This window comes from Heptranchias perlo, chromosome 11 (assembly GCF_035084215.1).
Source record: "Heptranchias perlo isolate sHepPer1 chromosome 11, sHepPer1.hap1, whole genome shotgun sequence".
NCBI lineage: Eukaryota > Metazoa > Chordata > Chondrichthyes > Hexanchiformes > Hexanchidae > Heptranchias > Heptranchias perlo.
In genome coordinates, this window is record NC_090335.1 from 60,485,780 (window position 1) to 60,500,659 (window position 14,880).

General features: G+C 40.4%; 1 protein-coding gene across 2 annotated transcripts in view; it reads left to right on the forward strand.

Annotated features, from left to right (window-relative positions):
- The window catches only part of urb1 (URB1 ribosome biogenesis homolog), a 95,935-nt gene extending 88,593 nt beyond the window's left edge, over positions 1-7,342 (forward strand). For both annotated transcript variants that reach the window (XM_067993171.1, XM_067993170.1), the window contains 2 exons: positions 3,589-4,173; positions 6,916-7,342. In XM_067993171.1, coding sequence (XP_067849272.1) covers positions 3,589-4,173; positions 6,916-7,130 — 800 coding nt within the window. In that variant the 3' untranslated portion in view covers positions 7,131-7,342. The remainder of the gene's footprint in view (positions 1-3,588; positions 4,174-6,915) is intronic.
- The last annotated feature ends 7,538 nt before the right edge of the window (positions 7,343-14,880 follow it).

Genomic DNA, 14,880 nt, shown 5'->3' on the forward strand with positions numbered 1-14,880 from the left:
AAATTTGGTGCTGAAATCCTAATATGCAATACATGAATCGCGCTTCTATTCCACTGCATGTCCTCAAGCAAAACTAGCTCAGCTAGGTAGCCTGACACAAGCACCTCCAAAACCAATATACGTCATGTTACAGTTTCATGACATAGAAAGAATCATAGAAAGTTTACGGCACAGGAGGCCATTCGGCCCATCGTGTCCGCACCGGCTGAGAAACGAGCCACCCGGCCTAATCCCACTTTCCTGCATTTGGTCCGTAGCCCTGCAGGTCAGAGCTCTTCAGGTGCACATCCAGGTATTTTTTAAATGAGTTGAGGGTTTCTGCCTCTACCACCCTCTCAGGCAGTGAGTTCCAGACCCCCACCACCCTCTGGTTGAAAAAATGTTTCCTCATTTCTGCTCTAATCCTTCTACCAATCACACTAAATCTATGCCCCCTGGTTATTGACCCCTCTGCTGAGGGAAATAGATCCTTCCTATCCACTCTATCTAGGCCCCTCATAATTTTGTACACCTCAATCAAATCATCCCTCAGCCTCCTCTGTTCCAAGGAAAACAACCCCAGCCTATCCAATCTGTCATCAGAGCTAAAGTTCTCCAGTCCTGACATGCTTTGTGAAAGTGCTCTCAGGCTTCTAGGCTTGCAACAGTTATTTACATCTAAGTTTTCATGATCAGGTAACGCAGAACCCACACACTAAACACTCTGGTTTTATCTAAAATTGGAAGCATGCCTGACTAGTGGCCAGGAAAGGTTTCATACGTTCAGTTTGCCTCAATTATGACACTGCTCTTAATATAACAAGGCATTAGATGCATGGTAAAGCTCCCTACACTGGTCCAGTGGTGAGGTTATTTATATGTGTTTACAACAGTTGTGTACATTGACTCTGTTTACGTGGAACAAAAGCAAAATACTGCAGATGCTGGAAATCTGAAATAAAAACTGAAATTGCTGGAAACACTCAGCAGGTCAGGCGGCATCTGTGGAGAGAGTTAACGTTTCGGGTCAATGACCTTTCATCAGTCCTGAAGAAAGGTCATCGACCTGAAACGTTATCTCTGTTTCTCTCTCTTCACAGATGCTGCCTGACCTAGGAACATAGGACATAGGAACAGGAGTAGGCCATTCAGCCCCTCGTGCCTGCTCCGCCATTTGATAAGATCATGGCTGATCTGTGATCTAACTCCATATACCTGCCTTTGGCCCATATCCCTTAATACCTTTGGTTGCCAAAAAGCTATCTATCTCAGATTTAAATTTAGCAATTGAGCTAATATCAATTGCTGTTTGCGGAAGAGAGTTCCAAACTTCTACCACCCTTTGTGTGTAGAAATGTTTTCTAATCTCACTCCTGAAAGGTCTAGCTCTAATTTTTAGACTGTGCCCCCTACTCCCAAAATCCCCAACCAGTGGAAATAGTTTCTCTGTATCCACTGTATCCGTTCCCCTTAATATCTTATAAACTTCGATCAGATCACCCCTTAACCTTCTAAGCTCTAGAGAATACAACCCCAATTTGTGTAATCTCTCCTCGTAACTTAATCCTTGAAGTCCGGGTATCATTCTAGTAAACGTACGCTGCACTCCCTCCAAGGCCAATATGTCCTTCCGAAGGTGCGGTGCCCAGAACTGCTCACAGTACTCCAGGTGCGGTCTAACCAGGGTTTTGTATAGCTGCAGCATAACTTCTGCCCCCTTGTACTCCAGTCCTCTAGCTATAAAGGCCAGCATTCCATTAGCCTTCTTGATTATTTTCTGCACCTGTTCATGACACTTCAATGATCTATGTACCTGAACCCCTAAGTCCCTTTGGACATCCACTGTTTTTAACTTTTTACCATTTAGAAAGTACCCTGTTCTATCCTTTTTTGATCCAAAGTGGATGACCTCACATTTGTCTACATCGAATTCCATCTGCCACAGTTTTGCCCATTCACCTAATCTATCAATATCCCTTTGTAATTTTATGCTTTCATCTACACTGCTTACAATGCCACCAATCTTTGTGTTATCGGCAAACTTAGATATGAGATTTTCTATGCCTTCATCTAAGTCGTTAATAAATATTATGAATAATTGAGGCCCCAAGACAGATCCCTGCGGGACTCCACTAGTCACATCCTGCCAATGTGAATACTTAGCCATTATCCCTTCTCTCTGTCGCCTTTCGCTCAGCCAATTTCCTAACCAAGTCCGTACTTTTCCCTCGATTCCATGGGCTTCTAACTTAGCTAACAGTCTCTTATGTGGGACTTTATCAAATGCCTTCTGGAAGTCCATATAAATAACATCCATTGACATTCCCCTGACCACTACTTTAGTCACCTCTTCTAAAAATTCAATCAGGTTTGTCAGGCACGACCTACCTTTCACAAATCCATGCTGGCTCTCCCTGATTAACTGAAAATTCTCGAGGTGTTCAGTCACTCTATCCTTAATTATAGACTCCAGCAATTTCCCCACAACAGATGTCAGGCTAACTGGTCTATAATTCCCCGGTTTCCCTCTCTCTCCTTTCTTAAAAAGCGGAGTGACATGTGCAATTTTCCAATCTGGAGGGACAGTTCCTGAATCTAGAGAACTTTGAAAGATTATAGTTAGGGCATCTGCAATGTGCTCACCTACTTCCTTTAAAACCCTGGGATGGAAACCTATTTACATATGCTCCAGTTAGTGGAAGATATAAATGCAAGGAAAGGCTGCGTTTAGAAAGTAGCTGAAGTGAGTTCATTTAAATGGGGTACTTGCATTATTTGGAAAGCGCAGATTTGTAAGTTGATCTACTGACAGCTCGTCAGTTGACACAGCTGCTTACATTTAAAGGAACACTCGAGGAAAGGTCATAAAAGTCAGCTGTCCCTAATGAACCGACAAATTATAAATTTTATCTTGCCTTGTTTCAGTTTTTTGAAGAATGTGATAGTCCACCGGCTGTAATGGGGTGTTCATTCTCCCTCTGTTTGTGCACTGACTACTGAAGGGATAGATACCCTGTTGCAAAATAACAAACAGATCAGGTCAACTTACCACTAAATAGTATATTGCTTAAGGAAAATTGTTCTTCTGTTTCGTTAAGATATACTTTCATTTTTTTCTGATTTTTTTTTTTTGCTGCGTTTTATTTCTCATGTGTGGTCACAGTGAGCCTGTTTAAGAAAACAGCTTTCCTAAACAGTCCTATTAGTGATGTTATGTCACTAATCTACCAGGTATACACCCATTACTTAAACAGATCCAGTATTTTAAAACAACTAAAATACTAAATACAATTATGATATAGCCTGAACACACACTGGGCACCAGCTAGCTACAATGAACATCAAGCAAAAAACCAACAGTATCTTTTTTTCCCAAAATCTTTTATTTACTTGATAATAAAGGAGTATTTTGCAGGAAGAAAAAATTAGTGACTTTTTAAACTACAGAATTTTCCAAACTATAGGCAGGAGATAAAACTCATTAGTCTGCTTAACTGACTACAGATCATACGTATGTAATGAAGGCTTCTAAATGGAAGGTTACTCTTGCCTGTATAAATGAATGCCCTTACATACTGCCACTGATTCAGCCATATATGAATCTTGCAGAAGTTATCAAAGAGAAGAACAAACCTAAAGTACTTGGTTGGGGAATATCTCGGCACAACAGAAGGAAGAAAGGTGAGGCGCAAGAGGATACGGAGGATGAACTAGAAGAGTCCTGTCTAGAGGAATGCAAAGTCTCATTGATGTCCATATTCACTAACTGGGATGCAGTCTACTCAGATAAAATGTTTGACCCCCAAGAAAGCCAGGAGGAAGTGGACGGTGCTGTTAAAGCAACCACATGTGTGATTGTTAAATGGGTTATCAAGTCTGGAATTGAAAGTCCAATGAGTGAATCTCAGAGTTTCTCAGTATTGAGATGGCTTCAGAGAAATATCATGCCTTGTGATGCTGTGACTCAAGAACTCCTGAAGGACAGTGTTTTAAGGCATCATCTTCTACAGTTTTATAGTAGAGTCACGAATGATATAGATGGGGATGGTTTGAGAGGGGACCTTTCTTACCTCTTCACCAGTATCATGCTTCAGCTGCTGGAGATTCGAGGCCTGATGGACAACTGCATTTACAACAGTGTTATCAAATCAGTCTGTCTTCCTGCACTAAAAGACCAGGACCATGAAAGGAAAGGTGATTATATTTTCTTATCTCCACTCTGTTTTCTAATTGTCTTGCTGTGTACCACTCCCAAATATACAAGATCCTGATATGTTGAAAGAAAGCTCCATAAATGATTTAATATTATTTTCTTCACTTTTATTTCTCCCAAATTAATATTCAACCACAGAATAGTTTTAAACAATTTTACAACACCAAGTTATAGTCCAGCAATTTTATTTTAAATTAGTTCTCCCCTTCTACTAATTGACATGAAAGGCCAAAGCTTCAATAATAGCCCATGCTGCAAAATAATATTGTACGATATGAAGAGATCTAAAGATCATTGCACCTGCTTTATTTTAAAGTGCATTTTAATACACTGTTACCAACTTAGGGATTTAATTTCCTCTGGTAATATACTTGTTAATTAATAACTGCATTAAAATTGTGAACAAAGGAATTTTACACAAACATGTTAACCAGTTCACTATCACCGGAAATTAAATCCTTTTAAGTAAAATAAAGATGATGCCCTAAGTTTCAGAACCACTGGATGATTGATCAACTGATTGCTACAACACGTAGAAATGTTTCCAGACTGTCCTAAACTGTGGCTAATCGTCATTTCTATTTTAGAATTCAGTAGCTCCCTCTCATGTGCTACTTCTTTGAGCTGGCATGCTTCCTCAATTAGTTTATTATTGTAAAATTATTGACCACAGCTGGAGCCACGTGAAATCAGTGTAAAAACTAATAAACTAGACCCTTAATGGGATACTGAACTGAAGCTATGAGTTTTCCCCAAGTTAAAGTATCCGCATAAATCTATGTTGCAAAATAATAATATTGCTATTTTCCCACCTGAGAGGTTCCTATAAAAGGGCCTTGTGTTTGTCTTAAAACTAAAAGCCTATTCCATTAAACTGCTGTGATTGCTGTATTTATCTTGACTTATGGCTTATCATGGTAAGGAAAATGTGATTGATGGGGCTGGTGTGAGTTTTGCTTAGTTTGATATATTATGAAACTGCCACCAACTGCTGAGCTGAAACTGGTAAAACCTGAATTGCATCCTGCTGGATCAGGCTGGTTCACTGATATTTAACTTCAGTCATTATTCTAGAGGTATAAATATAGACCTTTGCGGTGGTCTGATTGACTTCTACAGAATCCCTTTTTTACATATACTCATTTATCTTTTACCCCTTTTTGATTATTCTCCTTACTCTGTTTTCCACTTTATTAATTCCATTCCTTTTAGTTCTCCCCTTCTACTAATTGACATGAAAGGCCAAAGCTTCAATAATGGCCCATGCTGCAAAATAATATTGTACGATATGAAGAGATCTAAAGATCATTGCACCTGCTTTATTTTAAAGTGCATTTTAATACACTGTTACCAACTTAGGGATTTAATTTCCTCTGGTAATATACTTGTTAATTAATAACTGCATTAAAATTGTGAACAAAGGAATTTTACACAAACATGTTAACCAGTTCACTATCACCGGAAATTAAATCCTTTTAAGTAAAATAAAGATGATGCCCTAAGTTTCAGAACCACTGGATGATTGATCAACTGATTGCTACAACACGTAGAAATGTTTCCAGACTGTCCTAAACTGTGGCTAATCGTCATTTCTATTTTAGAATTCAGTAGCTCCCTCTCATGTGCTACTTCTTTGAGCTGGCATGCTTCCTCAATTAGTCATATAAAGCACCATTTCTTCAACGTGCTTCCCCTTACAGTTTACAATCATTGTGGCTTTTGAGCCTAATATTATAGAGAGCATTTACGGTGCTTTACTAATCTAATCTCAGTGTCTCTTTTTTAACAGTCAATTCAATTATTACATTGCTGTATTATTCATTGAATTTTTCAGTGAACAGATACTTCATGTTTTACATAAACAGAAGCTTGACGGAACAGTATAGCCCATGTGAATTTCAATAGCATTTTTTTGAGTTTCATCAATTTAAAAATAAAGTAGATAGGTGACATGGCTTTCTGCATTGGAGCATTAATGCGCAGCACTAGAGAGTAAAGGTACAGGTTGCAGCCCCCAATTCTGTCAATTCCTGATCTCAGCTGTGTTGCATTGAGCAAAGACCAGGCATTTCCCTGTGGAAGCAGTGGCAGGGAGGGAAAATAAATCAGATGAACGACTCTCGAGAACCTCCTGACAGGCACCTATAACAACAATAACATGCATTTAACGTGGTAAAACATCCCAAAGCTCGTCAAAGGAGCGTAATCAGAAAAAATTGACACCGAGCCGAAGGAGGAGACATTAGGACAGGTGACCAAAGCTTGGTCAAAGAGGAAGGTTTTAAGGAGTGTCTTAAAGGAGGAGAGAGAGGTTTAGGGAGGGAATTCCAGAGCTTGGGGCCTAGATATCTGAAGGCACAGCGGCCAATGGTGGACAAAGGAAATGGGGAATGTGCAAGAGGCCAGAGTTGTAGGAACGTAGGGCTAGAGGAGGTTACAGTGATAGGGAGGAACGAGACCATGGAGAGATTTGAACACAGGCAGCATTGCTGTGTATGCAGCAGAGTACATAGACTGCCCTCTCAGCTATAGGAGTTCCATGGCTTAAGGATGGGGCACTTGGGAGAAAGCAGAAAGGATGTATCCATCCAAAAGAAGATAGCACACCCTCAAAAAAAATAATAAAAAGGGTCCAAAAGTTATCTCTAGTAAAATATATCTTGCAGTTTTAAATGCAACGTTTCTCACTGAGTTAAGATGTCTAATTCTTTCTCCTCTCACAGACGCAGCATTGTTTCTGCTCTCCGACTACTTGTGGGACTTGTGGCTTGGAGCTCAGGAGCCTCAACTCTTTCTGTCTCATGTAACATTGATCTCTGGGTCCGCTCATGAAATGCCAAAATTTGGCAAGAGCCCTAAAGCAAAACAAAAGAAGCAGCCAACAGAAGCCATTGTATCTCTCTCTAAAGACATCTGTTCCCTTATTGAAGGGCAATAGTTGAAAAGCTGACTCTTCAGTTAAACTTTAAAATACAGATTTTATTTTGCTTAAATTTTACTCAAGGTCAGAAAATTGATAATTGTATTGCTGATTGTATTGTGTGTTTGGATGTTTTTGGCACCATTGAGAAATACAGTATTTTGGATATTAAGCCTGTCAGTGCTGAAAATTTCTAAGATGTTTGTAATAAATCATTATTGATCTGAAAATGCTAGTTAGTTTGTGTGTTATCTATTTTCAAGGTTCAGTCTTTAATCAGAAAGGCTCCAAGGTGTTCCAAAGTATAACAGCTTTATTAAGAAGTTATAACAAGTATCAAAGATGTTAAAATACAAGAATACAATTAAACATATACCACCTGACAAAAGTTTATCACCGTACAAGGCTTCGAGGTGCACCTCTCGAAGGTCCTTGACATTAGTTGAGCGGTTCAGCCTTGCTCCGAGAACATTCTAATAAATATAATTTTAGTCTCATCTTATATTTTTTTTAAACACATCAGCTTTATATAGGGCCTCCCATCAATCATCCTCCCTGACTCATGAATCTGCAATCCACTTTACCTCTTTAAATTCCAGATGACACATAACATCTGACATCATGCCTCCTATATGATTAGTTGCTCCAATTCATCAAGAACCATACTAAACTAAAGACAACTCCCTTTCCCATCTTATGCACACGAGGTAAGACTGACACAGGATGCTCATTACTCAAGAGGCCCTCTCAGCACAAGGTAACCCAAAAGTTTGTTGATGAACAGAAAGCCTTTGTTCATAGGAAAAGCTGACATAATGCTTTTCCCTAACAAGGTTAGCAATATTATATAGAAAACTTGTATAATGCTTTTCTTACAGTGTGCAAATGAATAATAGTGTTACTTTTCAATACTAGGCTTTTTCTGTGCTAAATGGTAGACTGCATCTTTCAGTCAGTTAATTGGATGTAGCAACAACAGTACAGGTGCTTGCACACTAACAAAAGTCTGTTCCTTAAAGCATCTAAAGGAAGTCAGTTCCCTAAGCCATAAAAAAACAGAAAACCTCAACAGTTCAGAGTCCTTGCAGCACACTGGTTTAAAAAAAAATCATCAAACTTGTTAGCTATATCAGCCTTTCTAGCTATATCAGCCTTTCTATTATAACTTATCTGTGTTGTAAAGAAACACAGGCCATATATCCTGACATCACTTTTGGCCTAATTAATTCTAGCCACAAGGCAGCCATCCATCACCGTCTGCCATGACATCACTCTCCACTCCACCAAAAAAGAAATGAAAAGTGGAAAAAAGATAAACACAGAAAAGGGTAAGAAAACACTTCAGTTCTGTATATTATATTTGCAATCTGGAACACATCCCAGGCAGTAACAAATTTTGGGGTTGATGAGGTCAATACATTTCTCATAGTTTAATATTTCAACTCTTTGATATGGTTAATGCATGAAACATATTTCATACTATGTTATCCTAAATACAGCAGAGTAAAAACAACACTACTTTAGGCCAGTACCTCAGTACGTTGTCAGCAATCCCTGCTGAAAATGAGCAGTGTGGATGTCAGATGGGTTTGACGGTCATGCTCTCTGCTGTTGAATAGCCTGCTGATACTCACTGTTTAGATTTGCACATGAGGAATGGCCACTTGGGCAAGGTACTGAAGCTTGCATGATGCCTATAGAACCATAAAGGACCTCAAGAGGAGTGATGGGGGGAAAAAAGATAGAAAAACTTTTCTTGGAGGTGAGGTTTGTGGTATAAACAGTTCACTTTGGAATGAACAAAAGCAAAATACTGCAGATGCTGGAAATCTGAAATAAAAACAGAATATGCTGGATAACACTCAGCAGGTCAGGCAGCATCTGTGGAGAGAGAAACCGAGTTAACGTTTCAGGCCGATAACCTTTCGTCAGAACTCTGCATTTCTAGCATTTGCTCCTTTTATTTCAGATTTACAAGATTTTCTCTATCAGGATTCAATCGTTCTGCCTATCTTGATTTATGGAAATAATTCTGTGTTTATTCAAATAAATAATGAATTATGATATGCTCAGTGTTCAAAATAAACCCATTGACTGATTTTTTTTTTCTTCATCTCCTGATTTAAAAGGTGCAGAACAGGACAACCAAGGTGGATTAGAAATCCACGCTGACCTGAGTCATATTTATTTTAGTCCTGTTCATCTTATTAACCTTCTGACCTCTATAACTCCAAGTTCCATTTGGGCCGTATTAGCACCCTGGTTGGAATTTTTCTTTTCATTGAACAAGTCAAACTCCATCACAGCTATGCAGCAGTGTGAGGACAGACTACCCATGTATCACCCGCCATTCAATGAACACAATGGAGTATATTTTTAGCGCAAAAGATTAGCATAAGACTAGTTTTTATGCGTAATTAGAAATTCCTTTCTGGGAGTTTAGTAATCATTTTTTATTATGGCTGTTTATCTAAAAAAACATAATTTAAAAAAAAAATCAGTGACTGCAAAGTTTATGGTGATGCATATGTTTACGATCCTGTGCCAATGTACTGTCCCCTTGTGCAGCCTGGTCTTTTCTACTGTACTATTCCTGAGAGATGTACTATTGAGATAAGTAGGTCTGTAAGCTTCCTGAAAACCTGTACATGATTCCACTGGCCATCTATCTCAGTGCAGATAACAACTTGCAGTAATAAAGCACTTTTAATGTAAAGAACATCCCAAGGTGTTTCACAAATAAGTTTAGAGAAAACAACATTGAGCCAGGAAGCAAGAGATGAGGAGGGTTGACTGAAAATTAGGAGCAATTTATAGATGAAGGCTAGGATTTTACATTTAATGCATGGAGGAATGGGAAGCTAATATATGTCTGTGAGGACAGGGGGAATAATGGGCAAACATTACCTAGAGAGATAAGATACATGAGATAGAGTTTTGAGCAAGGTAGAGTTTATGGAGGTGGAGACTGTTAGGCCCGCAAGGAGAGTGTTAGAGTAGCCAAGTCTGGAGGTGATAAAGACATGTATAAAGGTTTCAGCAACAGAGGGGCTGAGGTAGAGATGGGGGTGGATAATGTTGTGGAGGTGGAAGTAAGCAGATTGCTGATGGATGGGATGTGAAGTTTAAAACTCAACCCAGAGTTGAACTGAACACTAGGACAGACAACAGTCTGATTCAGCCTGAGACAGTTCCCGGTGAGGGGATGGAGTCAGTGATAAAGGAGCAGACTTTGTGGCAAATGCCAAAGATAATGGCTTCAGTTTTCTCAATGTTGAGCTGGAGCAAGCAGTCTGACAGTACAGTTGAGTGGAGAAGAGATAAAACCATATAAGTTTGCAGCACAGAAGAAGTCCAATCAACCCATTTTGTCTTTGCAAGAGCAATCCAAAAGGAATCCCAATGCCCCACTCTCTCCCCATGGCGCTGTACCTTCCTCTGTTTCAAATATATATCAACTTTTCCCTTAAAAGATGCAATAGTCTCTGCCTCAATTACTGGTAAAGCATTCCATGCGGTAACAACCCTCTGTGTAAAGAAATTTCTCTCAATCTCACTCCTCACTCTCTTAATGACGGTTTTAAACTGATGACCCCTTGTCACTGAGACCCCAACCAGAAGAAGTAGTCTTTCCCTATTCATCTGATTAAAATCTTTTATAATTTTGAAAACTTCTATTCAATCTTCTCTTAGCCTTCTTTGATCCACTGGAAGTAGTCCCAGGATCTCAGGTCTCTCTTCATCACTATAATTCTCCATCGCTTTAATCATGCTGGTGAATCTTTGTTTTCTATGGCTTTAATATCCTTTCTATAATGGGGTACCCAAAACCACACCCAATACTTTAACTATTGCTTAAACATTCCAAGGTGGAGCTGGGTATCCTGTAAATGTGAGAACTGAACCTTTGCCTGTGGATTATCTCAGCAAAGAACAACAGATATATAAGAAAAAAAGGCTGCCAGGGATAGATCTTTGGGTGGCCCAGCAGGTGATGATGTGGGGAAGGGAAGAGAAGCCATTTCTGACAAGCGTTGGCTGTGTTTGGATAAGCAGGAATAGAACTATGAAACGGGAGTCCCACAGAGCTGAATCCATCAACATCCTGGGGGTCACCATTGACCAGAAACTTAACTGGACCAGCCACATAAATACTGTTGATTGGCACCCCATCCACCACCCTAAACATTCACTCCCTACACCACCGGCGCACCGCGGCTGCAGTGTGTACCATCCACAGGATGCACTGCAGCAACTCGCCAGGGCTTCTTTGACAGCATCTCCCAAACCAGCGGCTTCCACCACCTAGAAGGACAAGGGCAGCAGGAATATGGGAACAACACCACCTGCACGTTCCCCTCCAAGTCACACACCATCCCGACTTGGAAATATATTGCCAATCCTTCATCGTCGCTGAGTCAAAATCCTGGAACTCCCTTCCTAACAGCACTGTGGGAGAACCTTCACCACATGGACTGCAGCGGTTCAAGAAGGCTACAAGAGCAGGTCAGAGGCTGGGGATTCTGCAGCGAGTGACTCACCTCCTGACTCCCCAAAGCCTTTCCACCATCGACAAGGCACAAGTCAGGAGTGTGATGGAATACTCTCCACTTGCCTGGATGAGTGCAGCTCCAACAACACTCAAGAAGCTCGACACCATCCAGGACAAAGCAGCCCGCTTGATTGGCACCCCATCCACCACCCTAAACATTCTCTCCCTTCACCACCGGCGCACTGTGGCTGCAGTGTGTACCATCCACAGGATGCACAGCAGCAACTCGCCAAGGCTTCTTCGACAGCATCTCCCAAGCCAGCGACCTCTCCACCTAGAAGGACAAGGGCAGCAGGCAAATGGGAACAACACCACCTGCACGTTCCTCTCCAAGTCACACAACATCCTGACTTGGAAATATATCACCGTTCCTTCATCGTCGCTGGGTCAAAATCCTGGAACTCCCTTCCTAACAGCACTGTGGGAGAACCTTCACCACACGGACTGCAGCGGTTCAAGAAGGCGGCTCACCACCACCTTCTCAAGGGCAATTAGGGATGGGCAATAAATGCTGGCCTTGCCAGTGACGCCCACATCCCATGAACGAATAATAATAAAAGAAGAATGACACAAGAATGGTGTTGGAAGAGGATGGTGTGGTCATCTGTACCAAACACGGTGGAAAGGTCGAGAAGGATGAGGAGCGATAATGTGCCGTAGTCACAGTAACAGTGGATATCACTTTTGACTTCAGGTAGACCCATTTTGGGGGTGTGAGAACGGCAAAAACCAGACTGGGGAATGAGGAATTTTGGGAGAGATAGACTGGGATCTGGGAAGTGACACACACTTGTGGACCTTGGAGAGAAAAAGATTAGAGATGGGGAAGCAATTGCAGAAGACAGATGGGGTGAGGGTGGTTTTTCTGATGAGGTATGTACTGGTGGCAGTTTTGAAGGGGAAAGAAGAAATCCAACCATTGATGATGTTAGCATAGGATCAGGAAGGATAGTTGTATGGTCAGGAGTTGAATTGGGAGAGGATTAAAGGAGCAGCAGATGTGTCCCATTGAAGAGATAAGCCTAGACAGGGAAAGGGGTCAGATGGATGAGAAAGTGGAAGACGATCCAGGTCAGAGGGAAGCCCCGAGGCTCATCCCCAGCATCACAGGATTGAGTTATGAGGAGATACTGGAAAAATGTGGGCTTTTCAGCCTTGAAAGGAAACAATTCAAAGGTGCTCTTTAGAGGTATTTAAGATAGGAAATAGTATAATAAAGACAGATACAGAAAAGTACGTCAAGCTGAACAGTGGGAGTAGGACAAGGGGACACCTGGTTCATACTAGTAAAAGCTGATGTTTGATGTCAGGAAGTTCTTCACACAAATTGTGATCAATAAGTGAAAATCCTATATTTAGGAAACATTTTGATGCAGTGATGGGGGACTGGAGGGTCTTTTTGGATGGATGCTTTAAGTTGGGCCAAATGGCTTTCCTCACCTTTACCTATTTTATGATCATGTGTCATGTAAGAGTCATACAGACAGACTGGGAGAGATACAGTGTAGGAGGGACTTACACAAACAGTGAGAGAACAAACGAGAGCAAGATTTGACACAGACACGATAGACACCACAATGAGACTAACTCTGAAAACCATACAGAAGAAGACAAGCAGAAAGAGGTACATGATGGGAAAGAATGACAGAGGTAATTGCAGGAAAAGAAAGAAACACAATTAAATTTTTATTTATATTTTCTTCTAGGATTAATGGCATAAGAAAGCAATTATGTTTTATATCTATTATAAATGAAGATGGCTGAAAAGATTTTCAAAAAAGATTTAGAAAGATTTAATTGATTACCCTCTCCTTTCTTTCATTGATAGAGTTCAATTTGTTTGGATGTTTTATACAAAAATAAATAAAGTCTAGTGTGTAGAGCACCTTTTCCCCATCACACTTCAGGTGTCATGCTATGGCTATCATACTTTTCTATCTGCAAATTTTGGATCAGACTTGCACCTGATGGGCTGAAATTTCATATTTATAAAAGAACAACAATTTGCAACTGATGAGGTGGGGAACATGTCAATCAAATTCAAGAAAAGCAAATAGAAGAGCTACAGGTGAGGAACCAATATGAAAAAAACACACATCAAACATGATCATTGAGCAAAATCTACCAATTAAAGAAAGAAAGGAAATCAATCAAATCTCTCAAGTATTTTTTGAAAATCTGTTCAGCCATCATCCTGATTTCTCCATTAAGTTGAGGACTTAATATTGGAAATAACATTTGTAGCATAATAAAGACATAAAGATGATAGTATTTACAAGGAAATAATGTCCCTGTACAATATCATTTTCTGTGTTTTGTAATGACTCTAAACAAAGCTTTCCTGTGCCGCTGAGAAGTCTGAGGTCTGAGATCATGAAGCTTCCCAGGCCAATCAGTGTCAACTGAAGAGACGCAATAAGGTAACACAGAGTGCAGCTCCCAGTGTTCATCTGAGCCTGTAACTCCCTAATGAAGAATAGCTGATTCAATTTACAGACAGATGGATGAAAGTCCTATGGCTGGCATGGGCCAAAAGAAATTAGGTTTGTAGAGATTCATTCTTCTCTAATCTACCTACTCATTTGACTCTTAATTGGCATTCGCAGAAAAACAAACGAGACTAACAGTATAAACCTACCTGTTTAACGGACAAGAGCAGAAGCTCCAAATGACTGCAGCTTGGGCTTGGGATATAGTTAACTCTGTAACCAACCTTTTAATAATAAGAGCCACATCCTGATATTAAACCTCAAAATTCAAGCAATTTCACTTATAGAATTGAAATTACTTTATTGCTGTTAAGATGTGTATTGAGTATACGGTACTGATGAAGAAAATGAAGTCATGCTCCTGTGACAGACTGTGATCACAGTACTGGGAATAATTTAATTCTGTATTGCAAGGAACCCTATCAGCGCTGAATTTATTTAATTAGTGTTTTATCTCAGATCTTTTCCAGTTTTCTCCCCTCCTCTCCTGAAGGCACTGAGTCATATTTCAGTCTAATTCCACAGGAATATTGACAGGATATTGACCGTGGGGGTTGTCACGGATGAGCCTGATCCTGACCTCACTCAACATCCATCATGCACTTACCAGCAGGGCTCAGTGGATAGCCATCAGGGACGGGAACCCCAATTGGTCTTTCCCCTCCCTAACCTCGGGGTGGCCAATTGTGGCGTCCTACTCCTGGCCAACTGGCTCAGCACAGACTGA